Genomic DNA, 17640 nt, shown 5'->3' on the forward strand with positions numbered 1-17640 from the left:
TTCGCATTTTGGCCCCGATTGATTTTTCAAATATAAAAGTAAGTGTGCAATAAATTCTTTTTTTGTAAAGCTGAAGATTAATATTGCATTCGAAGTAGGTTTATATGAACATCCGGAATGTGTAATGTATGTATTTTTGGATTTTTTGTGTATTACAGTCCGGATTTTCATATCGATACCAGACATTGGCCCAAATATTATTTATATGTTTTATCCACCTTTTCGTTGCACCCAATTCATATTTGATCAGTTAATAGATTAATATCAATAGTTTTTGAAAAAGGTATCACTCAAAGTGGATTATCTTAAAACAGATTGCACTCCATATTTAGGAAATACAATTATAATTAACCCACCCAAAAGATATATCTGTATATATGCAACCAGTATCTTCCATTTTGGATTTTGGAATCGCATGAACACTTAATAGATCGAAATCGGGTGCAGCTCCTGATATGCTCGCAACACTCGACATTCGAATCTACAATCAGTATAAATGTCACAATCGGGAGTAGGAAAAAACATCGGTGAAATTAAAGACCGGACAACTATACTGGTACCTATAGATCTCAAACCCCGAAATCATGTCGTCACTAGAGAGTTGAGAAACCTAAACATCGTATCGGACAACCAATTCGTGATGGTTCGTGATGAGCCGTTGTTCCTAATAACTTCGTAAGAGCAGTTTTTGTAAAGAGAACACCCCTGTTAACAATGTCCGTATTGTGTGAACATGGTCGAGCAAAAGTTATATACCTTTATGAATAAAGGAAATTGTGGGATATTGTGCCAATGTAATTGCAATAAAACAACGGTATCTGGTATAAAGATAATTCAATGTTAACACACGGACCAAAGACCATTTTATATCCAGCGCTACTTCTGTCTTGTCCAATTGAAGATAATTTGAGAATGATTGTTTGCTTAATAAAGGCAACAGTAGTATACCGCTGTTCAAAAGTCATAAATCGATTGAGAGAAAACAAATCTGGGTTACAAACTAAAACCGAGGGAAACATCAACTATAAGAGGAAAACAACGGAACAACAGAAATACTGAAGTGTAACAAAAACAAACGCCAACGTACATAGAAAGCCGGTAAAAATAATTTCCACAAGACATTGCATACAGTATAATTAAACTTAAAAAAAACGTTAAAAATCTATATGCATTTACATAAGACATTGCACTTAAAAGGTAAACGAACGTAAAAACATCATATATATATATTTGTATCACTCTTTCATAGTTCCACTGTTTACGTCATTTAATAAATTTAAGGCAAGTATAGCACACCCATTTTGTTACTGTCTACATTGATTCCTGCTACAGTTGTGTCTTGAGTGTTTTTGTAGTTTTATTCATTCAAAAAATTACGAACTAATACCGCTACCCAGTCAAAACTGTTTATGCATGTATCAAAAATATACAATTGATAATATTATCATCTTTTACTGTTGTTTTCAGATTATGAATGTAAAACTTTAACAGTATTACTTGGAAACAGTACTTACCATGTTGTGTAAGTTCAATAGTGGTTACTTTTAAAATTTCGAATCTGAGGTGATTTTTTTCTCAAGTTTCATTTTATGCATACATAAAACGGAAGCGCACATCATATAATTTCCGCATTCATAAAGCAATCGAGCTGTTTTGATCTAGCACCATTATTGAGTCTCTTGCCAAAAAAAAAAACCCCCAAATACGTGCATTTTAAATTATAATCATGATATTTTAATGAGTTTTTTCAACACAGGCACAGTAACTAAGCAAGCTTTGACACATTTTCGGGGGAAGAAAATGTTTTAATACCTTTCTTCTTTCTCATTGTGTGGCCTTCCAACCGTTAAATCAGAACGCAACTCATTAGTTTTTACATACATCATAAGATAACCTGTTCCCTGTTACTATATTTACCCATTGAATTACGGAATGGGAATAAACGTTTATAGGTAAACACATCTTATTTTACTTTTTTTGGTACAAATATTTTCATGTAATGAAAAATGGGCAAAATAGTTCATATATGTATGTCATATTAGTAGTTTTTTGCGAAGATTAAACTTTCAAATTAGTTTTTAGACAAATGTCACGTAAAAGCTTTTTATGAGGACTAGTTAAGGTGAATAATGACAATACGTTTTATGTACCTAATTTGGAAAGACCACTGGAATAAAAGATCAACCAAGAAGTTTATTGACTAAACAAATGTCTATCACGAACCTTGTTGAAGAAACTAGATAGGAGCGTTTTATAATTCTAGCTTCATAAATGGTTGGTATGTAGCTAAACATTTAATCTATGTTTTTAAATAAGTACATGTTATTCACGTATAACCATTGCAGAACAGTGACAGACAAGGAACATGCAAACCATAATGCGTCCTTTGTCGTGACTAATCTAAACAATGTTGTCTCTGGAAAAGAAGGTATGTATGAATAAATATCTGAAAGAAGTAAATTTGTAACGAAAAACGTTCTCTACTACCAATTTTATGAGGAAAAACGGTAGAAAAACTCTTTTTACGTTCTATGGTCGACATCGTGATGGTTTCTATATCTTTGATGTTTCAATGTGACATGTTCACTCTATGATATGTCTACCTTGTGGGCTGTCAAAATGTCAAAATTCAAAACGAATGTTTCTTATCAAATAGCAAAATCTAAAGCTCAAACACATCAAAAAAATGGAAAACAATTGTCATATTTCTGATTTGGTACAGGCATTTCCTTATGTATAAAATGGTGGATTAAACCTGGTTTTATAGCAAGCCAAACCTCTCACTTATGTGACAACCGCATAAAATTCCATTATATTGACAACAATGTGTAATCAAAACAAACAGACATAATAGGTAGTAGGGGTATAGCAGTCATCATTGTGTTATTTTCTTATTCACTATAAAACAAACAACTATACAATAAAGAAAAACAAAATGGCATAAAGACTCTCTGTAGACAAAGCACATAAGCCAAAAAGAAAGACGAGAATAAAAAAAATTGACTATACCACAATAACACAATGGTATGATGTATAAATACCGAGCCACGCAAAAAGAGTATTGCCTAAAAAAACAAACTAATAAAAATATATAAAGACAAATAAAAAGAACACTATAACACGTATTTAGGATGGTAAAAAACGTTTGTACATATAATCTATACTTTAAGACCATCATGTATCATCTGTTGAAGTTGATACGGAATATTTATCAGCAAGGTTTCTGTCTCTTCAGATAAACGTTTTAAAAAAAGAATGAGACGTTCTTTGACATAACCCTGGTTCATCAACTTTCTGCTCAGACACTGGTGACGTTTTATAAAGTCTGAGCAGCAGCTGCAAGTTGTTTAAAACCGAAGGAGTTGTGTGTGTTTCCTTTGGAAAACTGTAACGGATGGTGCTTGCATAGCAGAAGATGCTTATTCACAAAGGGACAGTGTTTCCTTCCCGATTGTTAATTTCCCATTTTGGAAAGGAGATGTTCATTTGGCCCCATCTTACGCTGTTTATATTTCCGACCTTGTTCGCTTTGCCCGTGTCTGTGGTGTTTTCAACGAATGTTATATGTGTAATACTTGAAAATTATTAAATCAGGGATTTTGTCGTCAAAAATTACTTATACCATTTACTAAAACTCTTTCATAGATACTAAGATTTGGTTCGGAAATTTGGCTGTACTTGTAGAAAGCTTATAACAAACAGGATATCACATCCTTATTCTTGAGATGATGTTGTTTATAGAGACCGAAAATTTAGTAACGATCCTTTAGTTGAGCTTATTTTAGCAATTAAACGCTGTAATGATATATTTGAATATTGATTTAATTTTACAAAATAAAAATAAGAAGATGTGGTATGATTACCAACGAGATAACTATCCACAAGAGACCATATGACGTAGAAGGTTAGAAGTCTGGAGCAGACATGTCAGTTAACTGCTAGTAGTCTGTTGTTATTTATGTATTATTGTCATTTTGTTTATTTTCTTTGGTTACATCTTCTGACATCAGACTCGGACTTCTCTTGAACTGAATTTTAATGTGCGTATTGTTATGCGTTTACTTTTCTACATTGGCTAGAGGTATAGGGGGAGGGTTGAGATCTCATAAACATGTTTAACCCCGCCGCATTTTTGCGCCTGTCCCAAGTCAGGAGCCTCTGGCCTTTGTTAGTCTTGTATTATTTTTAATTTTAGTTTCTTGTGTACAATTTGGAGTTTAGTATGGCGTTCATTATCACTGAACTAGTATATATATTTGTTTAGGGGCCAGCTGAAGGACGCCTCCGGGTGCGGGAATTTCTCGATGCATTGAAGACCTGTTGGTGACCTTCTGCTGTTGTCTGTTCTATGGTCGGGTTGTTGTCTCTTTGACACATTCCCCATTTCCATTCTCAATTTTATAGGTCACCGTATGGCCAACAACAATGAGCAAAACCCAAAACACAATACAAAGTCCCGGAATGACAAATGCAAAACAATTCAAACGAGAAAAATAATGACATGATTTATGTATAAAACAAAAGTGTGACGGGGTAAAACATTGATTTTGTTATCAATAAATTAAAACATAACTTAATATTATTGCTATATAGCTGTGCACAAGATTATTTTTTTTCTCAGACTGTTTATGACTTGTTTACACTTTATCCATTGGATGTGTACTGATTGATAATTTTAGTCTTTAATGCATTTTTAGCTTGTAGTAGATTTCTTTTATGCTTTGCGTTGATATAGCTGCCAGTTAATGCAAATACACTCCGGTTGATACTGTTTGTCTTTAGGATGTTTGATGTTCGGTTTCAAAATAACAAGCTTATATAAGGATGTTATAAATTGATAGTATATAAATAACTGAACTTGAAAAGCAGACACAATTATAGGTCAGTGTTTTTTTTTTTTTTTTTTTTCTAGATATAATCAATTGAATATTTGGCGTGATATGATCTTCGCTACCTTTTTTCTTTCGAACAATGAAAAAAACAAGGATTTATGAAATTTAAATAAAATAACTTTTTAAACAATATGTTTCAAAACTATAAAAAGAAAAAATAGGTGTTAGCTGGCAAAATTTTAAATGGCACTAAATTGATAAAGCCAGAGAATTTCGAATATCTGACAAAAAGTAAAAAACAAGAGTAGCGATTATCTTTAAGTCTTTTTGTTTGTTATTTATTGTGTGTGTTTTGTGTAGATCAGACGAGTCAATCCTTTTAAACTGATTTGTATAGATTGTTTATATGTCGTGCTGTTACATGACTGTTTGAGGTTTGGGGCGGGTTGGGTAAACTTGTTAAACCCTGCAACATTCAGTATGTGCTTGTCACAAGACAAGTTTCCATCAATTCAATGGTTGTCGTTTGTTGCTGTATATATTTATTTTTCGTTTATTGTTTTGTACATAAATCAGGCCGTAAGTTTTCTCGTTTGAATTGAACCTTTTATCGCTTGCTATGCGGTGTGGGTTTTTTTTTTTTTTTTTATAATGAATTTTCTTTATTGTAACAAATAGACTAGCACAACATGTATGAACAAAGGTATACAGGATGACATATTCACACAAAGGAAGTATTAAATAATTAAACAACAATTGAATATATGATGGTGCAACAATAGGTTGAAAATAAATAATTTTCTTATAACATTGGAATCTTATTTGTTCTTACAATATCTATTAGTGGTGTTTCAATCAAAATTCGACATTTATTATTTATTCTATAATAGGGGCCCAGGGACGCCAGTATTTGTTATATTCATCCACAGAGAGGTTTTTAAATGAAATGTATTTTTCTAAGTTCAAGTGTTCCTTTAAATAGTGTTTTAAAGCATTTAAATTTGGCAAAACTTCTTGTAATTTTGTTCGGTAAATATAGTATTTTGAAAGCAGAATAATCTTATTTTTAACAAAATTCAATTTAACATTTTCGTAGATACCAAATAGAATAATCATTATATTCAAAGGCAGTTCAATATTTGTCTTTTCAAAAATCCAGATGTTTAGTGCGTGCCAGAGACTGGCGACCATCGGACAGCTCCAAAATACATGTTCTATGGTCTCTTGTCCTTCTTTGCAAAACGTCCATATGTTGCTACTATTTATTTTCATCTTGTAAAGTAGTGGGTTTTGCTAATTGTTGAAGACCATTCGGTTACCTATAGTTGCTGGCTTTAACGTCCTTTGGTCTGTGGTGGGGAGAAGTCTCATCGACAATCACAACACATCTTCATATTTGTATAGTATTTTGTATATGCACGTGTAAGTATTGCGCTTAAGATTTGCGGGTTATTCGATTTCAAGCATTTACTTTCTAATGTTTCTCTGCATTATGTTTTTCCTGAAGAGATATTTGCTGAACATCATAATTCTATCTGCAATTGTTATGAATTTTTCAAAAAAGAGATTGATATTAATATGGTTAAACAATCCATTGCTATCATATAATCATGTATAAGTATAAACAAACAAGTTTATTTCATAATTTTATACTGTCAAATGTGAAGGCTAAAGACTCCCTTCGTTTGTGGTGTTCTGGTGTGCTGTCGTAAATTCATGGGAGGTGTCCGTTGGTATTCTGCGGTTTTTATATTGTATAATATTATCTATTTATGTATTTCTCTGTTCTGAGTGTTTATTTGTTCTGTATTCCTGCCAAGGATTGTTGTCATTTTAGCGGTGGTATTTTTAACCTTTTCATATAAACGGGATGTTTGGCTAGCTATAAAACCAGGTTCAATCCACCATTTTTTTTAAATCTCCTATATCAAGTCAGGAATATGGCAGTTGTTATCAAATAGTCTGTTTCTATGTATGTTGGCTTTTGTTTTTGTGCAATTCAGTGTTTCTGTTGTTCCGTTGTTTTCCTCTTATAGTTGATGTGTTTCCCTCGATTTTAGTTTTTAATTTGTTTTTCGCTTAATTGATTTATGACTATTGAACAGCGGTATACTACTGTTGCCTTTATTTACTATTTTAAAGAAAAGTTTTTTTTTTCATATGATCTTTTTATACTCCAATGGCATCTTTATGACCGCAATAACACTGAAGATCAATATGATTTATTTACATTCGACATTGCAGACTATGGAAAATCTTAGTTGTAATACAATTTCCTTTAGTTTTCAGGAATCGTAACATAAATGCAAAAAAAAAGAAAAAAAATATTACTCAACCAATTTGCAAAGCGTTATATATCTTCTAATATTTCCAGTAAGGCAATGACAAATGAAGCGGTATGAGGAACTTATTATTAACTCTAATTGTATTCCCTTCAATTACATAATGTTATTATGGATGCTCTGAATTTTGTTAAATTATTTATACTCCAAAGATTTATTGAACTATTTAACAACTTTTCAAAAAGTAAAATAACAACAATACCGAATTCCGAGGAAAATTCTAAACAGAAAGTCCTTAAGCAAATGGCAAAATCAAAAGCTCAAACACATCAAACGAATCAATCAAAACATCAATTTAGTGTATCTGTGAAATTGTTTACGTTACATATATGATTTTTTGCTATTCAGGTGCAGTTCTCGTAAATATCCGAAAAAAGCGCCATGTTACGTGTACTTTGATCTAATTATATACAAATATTTCTAGGACTAAAAAGACGAAATTAAAGAAATATTCTTTTACTGACTTATTTAAAAGATTTATTTATTCTGTTTTCAGGACATATTAATGGTTTGGTTGGCTTGAAATCTTTAATAGTATTTGTAGTATTATTGGTATCTGCCTTTTCATTGGCCTGTAAGTATTTCAATCTAACCGTTAAATAATTTTTCAAATTTTGTTCATGTTATTATCATAAGTATTTACAAGTATGTCTCTTGGACCTATATCAGATGCTTTATTGTTTTAAATTAGGTTTTGGCTCCGAGTTGAGTTTTTATAAACAATACGGTCTGGTTCTTGAAAAGACGCGGTAAAGTAAGACTGATAAAGAAACAAATACAGCACATATACCTACGCCTTTCAAATACATATACAAGGAAAACTACATTGAATTTAATTTCTTGCATCCGATTAACTGTTCTCCTGTCATGTGCATCAAATCCTGAAAATACCGAACGTTTGTTGACATCGTCATGCATGTATCTGGTGATTTCCAGTGGCCCATCGCTACCACATATTTCATTACAAGCCACCCCCCATCCCATCATATGGAATAATATTCGAAACTTTAATCCCAAATTCTATTTAAGTTTTCATATCGTATTAGTTTCCATTAAAGGTGACCCTCAAAGTTTAAAATAGACGTCAATCTCTCATTAATGCCCATTGTTGACAGGAACATTTCTGGATGCCTTATTACCTAAATTGTTTCGAAAAGGAGCTATATCGTGGTATTGACTTAAATACTTTCCTTTGTGTTTGTAGTTCAGAATCTAAACAATTGGAAGTAGTCTAGACCCTAACAACGACTATTTTTAGTAACAGATTGTACACTAAATCATAAAATTGCAATATTTTGTATCAATAGTGTCTGTTATTATAAAAGAACACATAAAAACATCATCATTTATGATAGAACAAAAGATTTGCTCAATACAATTTTATTAACGGTTTCAACATCTTTTGAGATTGTCATAGTCCTAGATATGTATGAAATATTTGTCACTTTGAGTAATTTTTGGTGAAAACATGTCCCTTTTTTCGAACCCAGATAAATAAAACGAAATAGGGGTCATCAAAAATGCTCTAATATGGTATGTGTTCGAAAAGATAAAAAAACAACTCATCACAAAATACATATTAAACTTAAATGCATTTACTGCATAAACACACTGCTAGATCATTAAGGGTAGTCCTTTAAAAAAAATAAAGAATGATTAACTTTAAATGTAAAATTAACTAAACATTTATATTTAGATTCCTTGCGTTTCATGAAAGAATTCTAAGTATGCAATTAGGGAATTGATTATGAAACATTTTGTTCAGGCTACAAAAAACAAAGTAACAAAAAGATTGTGAATATGCATTTTTTCTTAATTTATTGTGCTAAAGTTTGATATTTATTGTAAAAAAATATTTTGACTTTACCTTGCATATATGTTGATGTCATTTATCCTGTTGTACAAACATAGTGATAACAACCGTTTACCCAGCAACAGCCTCAAAAAAGGACAACGAGCAAGCTTATTATATCAAGGAGACTCATAACATCGACAACAAAGGAAACAAAGGTAAAGGTAAAATACCTCATAACAATGTGACAATTTAAACTTTTGCTTAATCTAACAACAGAGTTGTTTGTTTAAGAGTGTGCTAAATCTGGGATGTTAGTAGGTATACATCTATCGTGTAGTTACCTAACCACATATGACAAACGGCCTTAAACACTGCAATAAAATCTCATCAAGGATTCCAGACTTACAATTTGTTACCTCAGACGTGTGTTTCGTGTACATAAGACTTAACAGTGACGCACAAATCAAAACAGTTGGAAGGCAAAATCTAGTTTGTAACGTGAGGGTATCAAAACTGCACCAAATTTTATAGTTCTTTCATCTTCTTTTATTTAAGAAACAGACAAAATTTCCCATTCTGTGTGTATCTCGTAGATGCACTCCTTTTTACTTTAAAGTTCCACAAAAATTTTGAATCTATACTTAATCATAGAAAAATGGGTTCAAACCGACCTCAAAACGACACACGATTATCTCTAATAAGGAGTACCTAAATTGCATACATGCATAACTTGGCATCCGTAAAAATCAAATAACTGATGTTTTGTTTCATTTCTCCAGATTTTAAGAACAATTTGGCAATAGTCCATGCATACTATGCGTTTTGTAAAAAGTAAAAAAATGTTTGCCTGTGAAATATTTTAATATATTTAAATTGTTCATTTTTAAAAGTTTACTTTATTTGGTTGTTGCATGCAACGTTTCTGTAGATTTTAGTTTTTTCACTAGATATTTATCTGTTGATATACATTGTGACCGTTTTGTGTTAACTATGTTGAAAGATGAGTATGATGGCAAATTACAAAATCTGGGGGAGGGGGGGGGGTGTGGAAGGGGGGGGGGGGGGGTAAATGGTGCAATTGGGTTAATTTCTTCTATCAACACAAAAGTGCAGAATTCTCGGCTTGTGATATTATCCGGACCAAAACGTCGGCCCAGTGGTTGTAAAACTCGCCAAAGATACCAGGCTTACAATTTTGAACTCGATGCGCGTGTTTAGCCTACATCAAAGTCATCAGTGACGCTCGAATCAAAAAAGTTTTATAGCCAATCAAGAATGAGGTGGAACAGTGGGAAATCTAGTGACAAAATATGACCTCCTCTGTAAACACTGAAAACTAGATCTTCTCAAGAGATTTTAGCAAGGACGCTGTCAATTATGATTTCACGGGAAAACGTTCTGGTAAATAGTAAAAATAGAAATAAGTTGAAATAAAAACAAAACTTCTACTCAATGTTATCATTTTCCTTCTTAAGTAGCAATAACATAAACGGTACCAAGTTATCTGCACCAGATGCGCATTTCGACAATCAATGTCTCTTCAGGGATGCTCGAGGCTAAAATATTTGAAAATCCAAAGCTTATTAAAAATATGGAGAGTACAGCAAGCTATAGCAGCTTGTTCTAAAATTGGTTTGAAATGTTGCTATGCGAATAAATTCCTGGAGTTCCGACTTCAATTTATTTTTTACTGTCTGTATACCTCTCTGGAACATGCTAATTTTTCGTATATATATGCAGCTACGTCAGAGAAAGTCAGGGAAAAAATTCCAAAGAAATCGATTGATATGCAACAAAGATTGGCACTTTTGAAATTAAGTTACTAAGCAAATTCAAACATACCTTATCTCGATGTAAACATTGAATGTGAATAGATCGAGAAGACCGCAAATACTTCTACAAAACTCGAGACGACCTTTTACTTAAAATTATATACAAAAAAGAAGAAAATACCTGCTTTATAAAAATAGTAATCTTTAATTTTTTAACCTGCACAGACAGACTTTTAAATTTTTGTATTCACGAAGAGACAATATTTCTCTATTGAATGTACATGTTATAAGAGCAGACCGGTGTTCTCGATAACTTAAGTGTGAAAAAATAAGCATACTTTCGGAAATTGTAACATGCTAAGAACTTTTTGGAACATTTCGAAAATTGGTGACCCGAAAGATCTTTCGATTTTGTATGTACATGATTTTTTCCATTTCTTTTTATCAATATGCAGGAAAGATTGGCATTTTTTAAATTTCATTTTCGCAGGCTTCTAAGGCAATTATCTCAATAAATACTGAACATAAAACATTGTGTTTTTGCATGTATATTTCTAATAACACAGTTTAACAAATAATTTCTTTAAAATGTACAATTATTATTTAGAAATAACTTTTGATCAGTATCGTCACCGGTATTGTTTTATTGTTGACTTTCTCGACTATATCATAAGAAGAGTGAATTTTCTTTTGTTTTCATTCACTGGTTATCTCACTGTGAAGAGCTTTGAGAACCAAATATTCTAAAAGTCTTCTTTTGTTATTTTATCTGGTGGTAAAAAGAAACCAGGTGTATTATTTGGTACTCAATACATAAGACTCATCAGTGACGATACAAAATTTGACTTATGCATGATTAGACAGAAACTGTTAATGATAAACCATAAACGGATAGCGCATTCCGTAAAATGATTCTACAAAATTTACATAACCCAAGGCGTGATATTAGACCATAAATCGAAGAAGCTAAACATCACAATCGGGAAAAGTCAAAGCAAGCCCTAGTCTTTGGTCGTTGTTACTAATTAAACTTCGTACCTTGTTATTTTGGATCTGCAATATATTTCCTTGGTAATAGTTGTCTTTTCGAACTTACCTGCTCAGTCTTTTGAGCTTTGCTTAAAAGCCTTTTTGTAATCGACCAAAACATCCGGTTTTGATTTATGTTTCCAAATCTAAGTTATAGAAGGTACAATTTAACATCACAAGTTCTGAAATTTCTAAATCAACAAATTTACAAAAAATAGAAAATATCCATCCAATGCCAAAACAATACCAATCAGAATTAAAATTCCTTCAGTGACTGATCAAAAGATTGACATATACTTCTTAGAAATAAGAAAATGTTTCTTAAGCAAACAAAGGAACATTTCTAATGATACACTCTTGCTTGTGTATTTTGTGAAAGGCTACTAATTTCTAAACGAAAATTTCAAAATATATCTGTCTCTTATTGTTTCTCCCAAAAAATCTCAAATTCTTCCATCTCTCCATCAAAATGGACGATTCAAATTTCTCGTCTTTCTACTGGATATTCAAACTTTACAAATATTCGTGTGAGGAACGAACGACATATAGCTGGGTCATCAAAATGTTCGACTAACATCTTTCTAGAAATGTTCGGCTAGTACTTCTATTGTAGAAGACGGCCTTTAGAATTATTGTTATGAAGTATATTGAACTAACGTTGCCAATCAGATCTTGATTCTTAAAAGTTCTTAGAGATTTACTTTAAAATATTCAATCCAATTTACAATTTTTATGTCATATAACAAGATTTCATTTTCCTACACTTTACACTCATATCACCCTTGCTCAATTGAAAGCTAGCCTCCATCGTCTCATTCAATAGAGCTTTTTTTCGCAAAACAAGAAATTGTAGGAAAAATGATTGCTTTATGTCCTTTAAGAACACACGGCTGCCAACAATAATTTTTTTTTACCGACAACATAATTGATGAGTTTAATAGATTGATAATGCAACAGACTGTTGGTATTCCAATGGGTACTAATTGTTGTAATAATCATATAAAGCAGGATTCAAAAACAAAAACAAAGGCATCTACAAGATCATGTGAATATTTTTCTGATACATTGATAAAGTCCACAACATTATCCAAATTTCAGTACGAAATGACATCTCATATATCCAAGTTAACTTGAGATTGAGGATACTTATAAAGAAGAAAGTTTGCTACGTATCTTGATCTTTTCCTCAATATTAACACAGGTATACGCCTTCAAACAAGAATCTTTAAACGTAATTATTTCATCTTTCCAATCGTTATCTTTTTTTTATCAGTAGTCACATACCTTCTGCCCATCTTATGGCTTTTGTATATCTCAATGTATTCGTTACGCTCATGCATGCTGACACTTTACAGACTAAATTAACAGGAGTGTGCTCCTTACATTAAAAATGTTCCAACAAAGTTATGAAGAAGATCGACTGAAATAGCCCCTTCTAGGGATCTCCATACCCTGTTTTATGATGGCGCTCCGCCATCGTTAATTTATCTTCCGCCATAGTCAAATGATCCCCGCCATCATTAAATTATCTTCCACCATTGTTAAATAATTGCAATATGATTGAAAGGTGTAGTCAAAACTTCTTTTTTTGTATCGCTATCCGCCGTCATTTTTGTTAGCAATTATAATCAATTGCATATTGCATAACCCTATTGTATTATATGTGAAATATACATTGAATCCGCAAATAACATACTTCATCTGTACATTTGTATAGAAAATATCGACACATTTATGACCACAAGCATTAAATACAATCTCTACCTCAAAATTGGCATGAAATAACACCTCTCAATTTGCATAATGAACTGAAATACTATAACTGCTCAAATATAAATCACCTGAAAGACGATATCTTTTAAATAATTAAAAAAAACAATCGTTTGCACTAAAACGAAAATATGAAATACATAAATGTACTTGAACATTTAATTTTTGATCCATTGTTTTATTACAGCAATCAGCCCAAGCAGAAAACAAAGTATTTACACCATGCTGTTATTTTTTAAAATACTTTATTTAATTTTGCATAATTTGAAATAAAGATTATATTTCACAACTGCGATTCGCTGAAGACACTAGATTATTAAACTTCATTAATTATTGAAAAGATACTCCCGACTTCACTAAACATATCTGTTAATCTCTATCTTAAAAGTTTGTTTTTTATTCCTTGGATAGTTTTTACTGACACTAACAAAGAAACACCTGCGAGGAAGTACATTGGGCAATCAAGTTTAGGTATTGAGACTCCGGCAATTCGTGAAATCGACAAACAAAGCAACAAAGGATACAAAGGTATATCTATAGAGGCGCTATACGATCTGACAATTAGACCTTCATAAAACTTGATATTTGAATAATTTTTGTCTCGCGTGCGACGAAAGTCTCAGTATGCGAGAAATAGGGATGACCATCTGGCGGCGGCGGCGTAAACTATTTGTAAAAACTAAAAAATACAGAAGGTAGAAGACATGGATGCTTCATACCTTGTATACAGATACTTTATGTTACTAAGTTTCTGTCTGTCATATGGCCATTGTCCTTGACATGTTGATCAAAATTATAGTTTTTTTTTGTCATGTGAATTTCTAATTCATTATGAGTTAAAGAATAACTATGTTTGGTATATGTGTTCCTTGCAATGTCAAAATATTCATCAGACAGGGTTCACATGACCTCGACCGTATTTCATAGATCAGTGATCGAGGTTAAAGTTATGTGATTAGGACCATTTATCAGGTGGGCACAGATGCGCAATACACTCTTCCAATTCACTTATCTCTCACGCTTTCCACGTGCTCTGTTTTTAATGTTTATCAATGTCACGATCTGGTAAACCTCAGGAACAAACTCGAAAGTTAATTAGCTTGCGATCAACAACCACTGAATGAAATATTATTTGTCGATAATACGTTATACATATGAAATAAATATAAAAAATAACGTGCATGCAATACTAGTTTAGTATAAATGCATGCATTGGTTCAATAATTTCGATAACATTAAAATTCCAAGAAACTCGTTTCATATGACTTTAAGCTCAGTCACTTGTTAAAAATTGAAACATGTCAAATATAACTACACAGACATTTTTTGTCTACGCATAACTCTTGTGTTCCTAAATTTGAGGCTCATTGGGGATATTGTATCAGATACAAGCAGCAGGTCAACTATAATGGGTACAGCCAGTGTGGTAGGTATCATCTGACCTTGACCTCATTTTCATGGTTCGTTGGTCAATGATATGTTTTTGTGTTTTTGGTCTGTTTTTTCAAGTACTTATATTTGGTGTATGAAATGATTATATGATGTACATGTCGGTTCAGCTGATATCATCTAATCGTGATCTATTTTTTATGGTTGATATTGGTCTTTGTTTTTCTGGTTTGGTTTGTTTTTCAAACACAAATAGCAATCGGTCAGCTTTATTCAATGTATGGAATAATTGTTAGGTGAACATGTCTGTCTGGCAGGTATCATCTGACCTTGACTTCATTTTAATGGTTCATTGATCAATGTTAAGATAATGTGTTTTGGTCTGTTTTTCAATTACCTTACGCAGATTCGCCAATAGGTCAACTATATTTGGTGTAAGCAATAATTGTAAGGTATCTGTCTGACAGGGTTTATCTGAACTTGACCTCATTGTCGTGGATCTTTAAAAATGTTACGTTTATGTGATACTTGTAGTTAAACCTTTATGTTTTAGACTTTAAACATAAAATCGATGGTCAGTAAAGCATGCGAGACATTTTAGCGTGGGCACTTTTGTGGTTAATAATGTGCAGTATAGGTGATTTTGGGTATACTTTTATGGTACCCATTACGACACCAAGAAGGCAACACACTGTCTTCAACCATGAGCAGTGTCTCTACAATATATAAAGCTCCTAATACTCCCGAGTCAAGGAAGTTTGTAGATAAGTTAGCAAACAATATTAAAAAAAATAACCATAACATCACGTTCTTAAGATGTTTGCAAACAACTAAAATGTGAGGAAAGAAAAGCGGTAATCATTAAACGTAGACGAACAAAACGACACAAAAGTTAAAACACTTTGACCATAGAAAAAACACCAAAAAAATAGTTACCAAAACACAGAAAACTAAACATAAAGGAATATGAATTCCTCCAAAAAATGTGATAAACAGGTTTTCTAGATGAATAAGTAATTTCTATTCAACTCAAATCTATTCGCTATTGTCTATTTCAATAATACTTATATTTTACTAACGTCGTACCAATCAAAGATAATGCATCTGTAATGGGCGCTGGTACATATCTCAAGTACCGGTATCTCCTGTTGAACAGAATATATCTTGTAAATAAATCCAAGGTAAACATGTCCATTGTCCATAACAAATGCATCATATATCGACCCGATATTCGTGACGTACATAAGGTTAGCCTAAAGTTGAATTTCACCGGATACAATTACGAAAAACATAATTGAAAATACTGTGACGATCTCAAAATAGCCATACCTTTATATTTCATAATGTTATTATTTGAATTCAAAAATGTACAAAACAAAATATCGATTTAGGTTAATGATACGATTGCCTCAGAAAAAATCCCTTAATTTATAAAATTTAGTTTATCAATAACATGTTTTTTTTTCAGTTTCTCGTTATTAAGTCTATTAAGTTGTCTACACTTTATTGTTAGGTGTTCCTGGTACAGAGAGTTCTGCTGCATGGAATAAGGTGTCACAACATGATAAAGGTTTGGTTATAATTCTACCCTAAGTGAATACATATTAACCGAGGAAGGAAGGTATCGTCTATCCCGATTGAAATAATCAACGAGATACATTAACTTTTAAATAATATTCATTTAACCCTGACCCATTTTACTAAGTGCATATTTCATTTTACATACTTTTGATTTCTGTTCAGTGTTCAGAAAGGAGAACTTGCCAAAGAGTCATACAATTGTACAAAACACTTAATTTGATCTTGAAATGTTTCCCTTACATGTTACCTTCCTTCTGATTTATGTGACCGTCTCATCGAGTATTAAATTATCGTTTTGTCTGTTTTATTCGCCTTGCTCACATTATCTATAAACCGGGCGAGCTTTTATCATTGCTGTGTGTAATTCGTGGTTTGCATCGTTTGCTGCTTAACTTTTTACCCGTTTCCTTGAAAGATTCTTTTAAATTTTAAACTTTGCAAGAAGGCTGGCATCGCAGAACTTTTCTTTTTATTTGTGATTGGCAACAATTGCTTAGATCTTGTGGACATGTCAACCTTCATAAAAATTAGCCATTTGTTCCTCTGTTTTTATCTAAAGTTTCTAAGTTGCAAGGATACTTCAAAAGGCATATCTAATGATCAATTAAATGACTTCCATAACTTAGTCAATCATATACAATCTGATTGGATATCAAAAATGATTCCTGTGGCCAATGATGCGTTTTTTCTGACTGATTTTTTTAAAACAGTTTGCAGCTAGAAAACAAATTTCACAACCCCAAAAGGATTCAAATTTGACAATTATTAAAATGAAAATATCTAAGATAATGAACGAATAGTATTTCCTCAATTCATAACAATAAAAAATTGCTACCGTGGAAAACAATAACTTCTCTTTGAATTGCAATGCTATAACCACACATCAATTAGAACAGTTTAACCTAAATATAGATGGATTTTCCCCCCTTAAAATGTGCGCGGTAAACTGATTTAAAAAATGGCCATAAATATAGTTGTAGACGTTTTAAAACAAGAATTCTAAAATCCTCCAATATAAATGTTTGTGAGCGTTAATAAAACAAAGCTTCCTTTATCCGACAAAAACTGCACTCAAAGCCTGGTAAAAAGCTATATCTCAAGTATCAACAGTTCTATTCTTAGAAATAAAT

At 32.1% G+C, this 17640-nt stretch overlaps 1 protein-coding gene across 1 annotated transcript in view; it reads left to right on the top strand.

Moving 5' to 3' along the window:
• LOC127736925 (uncharacterized) overlaps positions 1 to 16522 on the top strand; it is a 30112-nt gene extending 13590 nt beyond the window's left edge. Inside the window, exons 6-11 of the mRNA XM_052247490.1 lie at positions 1468 to 1522; positions 2346 to 2428; positions 7671 to 7748; positions 9086 to 9184; positions 13952 to 14068; positions 16443 to 16522. Of these exons, the coding sequence (XP_052103450.1) occupies positions 1468 to 1522; positions 2346 to 2428; positions 7671 to 7748; positions 9086 to 9184; positions 13952 to 14068; positions 16443 to 16522 (512 nt within the window). The remainder of the gene's footprint in view (positions 1 to 1467; positions 1523 to 2345; positions 2429 to 7670; positions 7749 to 9085; positions 9185 to 13951; positions 14069 to 16442) is intronic.
• The last annotated feature ends 1118 nt before the right edge of the window (positions 16523 to 17640 follow it).

The sequence above is a fragment of the Mytilus californianus genome, unplaced genomic scaffold (assembly GCF_021869535.1).
Source record: "Mytilus californianus isolate M0D057914Y unplaced genomic scaffold, xbMytCali1.0.p SCAF_4, whole genome shotgun sequence".
Taxonomy (NCBI): domain Eukaryota; kingdom Metazoa; phylum Mollusca; class Bivalvia; order Mytilida; family Mytilidae; genus Mytilus; species Mytilus californianus.